We start from the raw sequence: 6,000 nt of genomic DNA, 5'->3' as shown, positions 1-6,000 counted from the left end.
GGTTGGTTTAGAAAGGAGATTCAAACACTTTTTATGGAGTGGAAAACAAGATGTTAAAAAGATTTCTCAATAAAAATGGAGTCAAGTGACTCTTCCAATTTTAGAGTGAGGTTTTTAGAAGAGTTGAAGACATAGATGTGGCTGCAAAAATGACTTTATGTTGGGATTTTGTTCAGAAGAAGGATAAGCTGTGGATCAAATGGCAGCATGTAATGTACCTACAAAGAGTTTCTTTTTGGAATGTTGTCCTAAAATTTACTAATTCTCCTATTTGGAAACAACTTTTAGGGGTTAGGCAATTGATTTTACAAAATATTAAGTTTAGAATAGGAGATGGGATGAAATTCAAATTGATTACAGACCCTTGGTGTGAAAATTAAACATTAATCCAAAGATTTGGGGCTACTTTGCTTAGACAGGTTGATAAACAGTCTTTACTGGCAGAGCTCATTGTTAATGGTAGATAGGAAATGCCTGAATATATTCCTGAGAGAGTTTTCAGTGTTATACAAAGGATAAGAATTATAACTGGTTCAGATATTATTGGCTGGAAGTATGGTGGTTTTTCTCTGAAAGCAGCTGGGAAATATATAGATATACAAATCAAATTGTGGATTGGTGTGATATTTGTTGGAAGCATTGCAAACCAAGAATTGCTATGGTGGTTTGCATTATTTTACACAACAAGAATTTATCTTTGGCAAATTTACAAAAAAGAGGCATTACTTTAGTTTCTATTTGTCACAATTGTCTGAGGAATATAGATTCCAATGATCATTTGTTTTGTACTTGTGACTATGCAAACAAGGTCTGGCAAGAGAGCTTTTATCTGCTACATATAGAATAACAGGTTATAATACTGTGCTGCAGCTGGTGGAGTGGTTTAATTTGTAAACTACCACTAATTCTACTAAATCAAAAGTGTTGAGTGCAATTTTTTCAACTGCTATTTGGAAAATCTGGGCTATCAAAAATGAAGTTTTGCACAAGGGAGGTTAAGATTAAGCTACACATGTTGCACAAGCTATTGTTTAGGAGGTTTTGTCATACCTCAAGATTCGACTAGAAGATTTACTACTCATTTTTTAATGATGCAGCTTTTTCTGGTCTTCTTGACAGTTTGGTTTTGCTGGGGATTGTTCAGTTTGTGTGATTTTGTTGCAGAGCTGATGCAGAAGTATCAAGTTCTGGATCAAACGGATGGTCTTCAGTTTGATTTTTTGGAGTTTGGTTCATCATAATGGGCTGGTTTTATTAAAATTCAAGATCAGCTTTTATTTGGGATTAGTTTTGAATATTAGTTGCTTTCTTATGTGTGTGTGTGTGTGTGTGTTTTTTTTTTTTTTTTTTTTTGCTGTGTCTGAAAATGGATTTAGTCCATTTCTTGGCTTGTACTGGAGGTTGTCCTCCTGTTGTAATTGTACTATTTTGAAATATTTATAAAAAAAATGCCCTATTAAGAATTTTTTTTTTTGAATTAGGCTTTAAAATTTTTGGAAAGGAAAGGGTTCGTTTTTCTTTTTGTTGCGGATAAATTTTTTTTCTTGTTGTTGTGTCTTGAATCCAAGAGGATAAATATATTTTGCAAGCCATTCAAAATATAAAAGTTGTAGACGATGGATTTACACATATTATTTGGTCTAGGGTTTCAAAAACCGTGACAATTACACATTATCTTCACACATTGATGAATGAAGTAGAAGATTTAAAGTTGCTAATAAGGTTTTGAATATATATGGGTTTTAGAGAGCAGTAAGTCAAATTTGAACCAAAAAGGTAAAAAAAGAAGGTTGTAGGGGTTCTTTTTTGATCAAACAGTAAACAAGTATACAACAGTGATATCAGAAATACAAATACGAAGGAAACAAAGGAGGTACTCAGTGTAGGAGGAGGAGAAGAAGATCAATTGCCAAGATTAAGATGGTGGTAGGGTAAGAATACAGCTTCTTATGACAGCTTTCCTTTTTCTAGCTTTTTATTCTTTCATAGGACAGTACTATTTATAAGCTTGGATTCCATTGGTTATTATCCAATGGTTTCTTCCGTGCATGGTTCCTTGCATGCCTTGCTCCCAATTAGGATTACGTGGGTAATCCTGGAGGTTTAGAAGTCTGAAGAGTCTAATCCTCTCATCGAGCCTTGCACTACGTTGCTATGTCACTTCTCCCTTAATCAAAGGCATTAAATGTTGCTTGGCCGCCGGTTGGTCAAGCCTAACGCAACATTAAATGTGATTTTAAGGTTCGCTGTCATAATGTGTATAATCCCATCATCTTGTTAATTGGGCCTTGCTAAGAGCGAAGGCACCTCTTGACTTCTTATCCACCAATCCAAAATCCTCCTAAGTTTCCCAAACATAGATTTCTTATAGCTGCGAAGACCCTACCTTCGTTTCGTGCTATGTATATAAATCTTTGATGGCGAGCCCCCTAGGGCTCCAACCTTTCAAAGTGATATTGTTTGGTGCCATACCAAGGTTTGAGGTGCTCGACGGTTAATTCCTTGAGGCTGAATGGGCTTAGAGCGATGCTAGGGCTTAAGGTGATCGAGAATTGGCCCCTCGAGACTTGATGGGCTTGGAGCGACACCCGAGCTTAGGGTGCTTGAGGGTTGGTCTCTCGAGGCTTGATGGGTCTGGAACAATGTCAAGGCTTAGGGTGCTCGAAGGTTGATCCTTTAAGGCTTGATGGGCTTGGAGCGATGACAGGGCTTAGGGTGCTCGAAGTTTGCCCTTGGAGGCTTGATGGGCTTGGAGCGATACTAGGGCTTAGGGTGCTCGAGGGTTACTCCTTCGAGGTTTTTGACTTTTCAAATTGCCACAGGGGATTTGGTTAGCGTCGTATTGACTTGTCAATCATGTCATGTCAGCGCCTAATAAATGACACCCGCAAAGGTTTTGTTGTTTTATTTTACAATCAAAATTGGAAAATAACAAAAATGATTTTTTAATATTAACTGTTGAGCTTTTAATAATTAATACTTAAAAATGAGAATCTAATATTTATTTTAAAATGCAAGTGTTTTGTGAGAAATAAAATTTAGGGCAAAGTATAGAAACCCCCCTCGACTTGTAGCATTTTCCAGTAAACCCCCCTCGTCTAATTTTTTACCAAAGAATCTCCCTCGACTCGTAACCCTTTCCAATAAATCTCTCTTGTTTAATTTTTTACCAAAGAATTCCCCTCAACTATCTACGGAGGTAAAAGAGTTGATATTTCGACCAAAATGCCCTTTTATTTAAATTTTAATTTTTTTAAACTTCAAAAATTCATATATCACAAACCATACATTCAAATATTGCAAATAATATATGCACGGAAATCTTCTAAAATAAGGATTCCAGAAATATAATTTATTTAACAAAACTTCATAACCAAAGAGAAATAGACAATCTAAAAATCTATTGCAATAATTTTATTTTATTTTATTTTTTATAAAATACTTGGCTTATTTGCAAGACAATTTTTAAATTTATTCATTTTCATATGGAGCATAACATATAAAAAAAAAAAAAAATTAGCCTCAATAGAAACCGAATATTCATTTTTATTATTTTTTTAAAATGGCGAGTCTATAAAAGAATGAAAATACTTTGACGCAAAATATAATATTTCATGAAATCGATCTCTGTTGAGGCTAAAATTTTTATATATTCGGCTCCATATGTAAATAAATAATTCTGAAATTTTTCTTACAAATATCTCGAGTATTTTATTTTAAAAAAATAAAATAAGATTATTGGAGTAGATTTTTAGATTGCTTATTTTTCTCTGGTTATGAAGGTTTATTGAATAAATCTTATATTTATGAAATCCTTATTTCATAAGCTTTTCGTGCATTTATTATTTATAATTTTAAAAATACGGTTTATGAGATGAATTTTTGAAGTTCGGAAGAATTAAGATTTAAATAAAAGGGCATTTTGGTCCAAATATCAACTCTTTTACCTCTTTCAACTAGTTGAGGGGGGTTCTTTGGTAAAAAAATTAAACAAAGGAGTTTATTGGAAAAAAGGTTACAAGTTGAAAGGGATTTTTTGACCAAAAAAAATAGATAAAGGGTTTACTGAAAAAGGTTATAAGTATAGGGTGGTTTTCTATACTTTGCTCTAAAATTTATTTACTTAAATTTTTTAAAAATAATATTTAAATTGCACTGTCATTTGGTAATCAATGGAGCATTTTGATGCAAAGACTAAGGGCCTGTTTAGTAATAGGAATAATTTTTTATTTCTATTTTTAATTCCTAAAATTGAAAATTAAAATTAAAAATCATGTTTAATAAAATACTTTATTTTAAGAAATTATTTTCTAATTTTATGCGGAGAAGAGAAAGTGAGAAATCTTTACTTTCTCTATTTTCTACATTGTTCACGAAAATTACTTCTTCTACTGTAGCATGTTTAAAAAAAAAAAAAAAAAAATTATAACCATCTCTCACCACAACTCCTCCACCCACCTCGGCGATGGAGAACGAGACCCATCGCCGACGATTAAACGACAAAGAAAGAGAGAATGTCGACAAGTGAATTGGAAAAGCAAATCCATGACCAAGAGATAACCAACGACAATCGTTGAGAAAATTCCCTAAACAGCAGCCAACACCAGTCCCACCATGACCTGGAAAGACCATAAGAAAAGTCTTCAGATTCCATATCGGTCCGACCAGAAAAGGGATGCCCTTCATGAATTTGGGTTTGTGCAGGCTTAAAAGTACCCAACAATGCTTGTATTACAAACGTGGAATCGCTGATGGGTATAGGGTTGAAGCATTCGAAACCAAAACAGCAAGGATGAAGGCGTCGGCGGTACTTCTCCAGAATCACCAATAACATCAAAGAAACGACGCTGATGACAATTAGCAACTGAACATCCAGTCACTGAAATACCGAAGACCATGGCAACTGATTTGGGGGCTGCACGAACAGCTGATTGATCTGCCATGGAAAGCCAAAGGGAGGAGACTGGTGGAGATGATATATATATATATATATATATATATATATATATATCTATACAAAACATGATTCTTCATATATATATATACATATACAGTGAACTCTCTCATTCTAGAAGGCAGATCTGAAATTTTGTTATCTTCATCCCAATCTCTTGGTGGCTGGTGGCGGTCCGACGCGGTCCGACGTCAATTGCAGCAGCGATGATAAAAAGCAAAATTATAATTATAATTATTAAATTTGCTTTTTAATTTCTTACTTTGAAAATATTAAAAGTATTAAAAATTAGTAAATATAAATATTTCAACTTTAAAAATAAAAATTATAATTTTACTCTTGAATAAAGTAGAAATAAAAAATTGAAAGCGTTAGTAAACGGGAGTAAATAAGTCCAAATCTTAAATTATTTTTCCTTCAATTCTAATATTTAGATATGAAATATTCACCTGTGTACCAAACACAATACTATTAATTTATTGACCTTAAACATTGAATTGAGCCATTGTACAGACTTATCTTATACCCTAAATCTCGACTGAAAATTGCTTTCAAAATCTATGATTTAATTGATTGAACCTGAAGAAAATTCTTCACCTCCACTGTCATAATTGATCGTTTGTAAAGAACCCACAGATCCGCGCGCACACACACACGCACGCACACACATATAGAGGAGAGAGAGAGAGAGAGAGTAACAGTAACGCTGGTGTCTGAAGGGAAAATGGAGAAGATGAACCTGGCATTTGAGAAGGTGAAGATGCTGGTGGGAATGGAAGCGGACGATGAACCAGCGGCTGAAGAAGAGAGCTCTTTCGCGTTCATGGACGACTTCAATCGTAACTGCACATTGTCCACCAAGCAGGTCATCTCTCTCTCTCTTTAGACACACACACACACACATCTATTATATCTCAGTTTCTTCATTTAGTCCTTATTCTTGATTTACACTCATTCATCCAGAAACCTAATATGTGATGTAGAATTTTACACACACACACACACACATCTATTATATCTCAGTTTCTTCATTTAGTCCTTATTCT

General features: G+C 34.1%; 1 protein-coding gene across 4 annotated transcripts in view; it reads left to right on the top strand.

Moving 5' to 3' along the window:
- Nucleotides 1-5,373: 5,373 nt before the first annotated feature.
- Nucleotides 5,374-6,000, top strand: part of LOC132303138 (uncharacterized) — a 45,174-nt gene continuing 44,547 nt past the window's right edge. Inside the window, exon 1 of one of the 4 annotated variants that reach the window (XM_059800260.1) lies at nt 5,374-5,819. In XM_059800260.1, the coding sequence (XP_059656243.1) occupies nt 5,679-5,819 (141 nt within the window). In that variant the 5' untranslated portion in view covers nt 5,374-5,678. The remainder of the gene's footprint in view (nt 5,820-6,000) is intronic. The other 3 variants (XM_059800258.1, XM_059800261.1, XM_059800259.1) reach the window with 3 other exon arrangements.

Source organism: Cornus florida, unplaced genomic scaffold (genome assembly GCF_030987335.1).
Source record: "Cornus florida cultivar Cherokee Brave unplaced genomic scaffold, ASM3098733v1 CherokeeBrave_3.0.0_Hap2_Chr04, whole genome shotgun sequence".
NCBI classification, from domain to species: domain Eukaryota; kingdom Viridiplantae; phylum Streptophyta; class Magnoliopsida; order Cornales; family Cornaceae; genus Cornus; species Cornus florida.
This window is presented reverse-complemented; position numbering and strand designations above follow the sequence as displayed.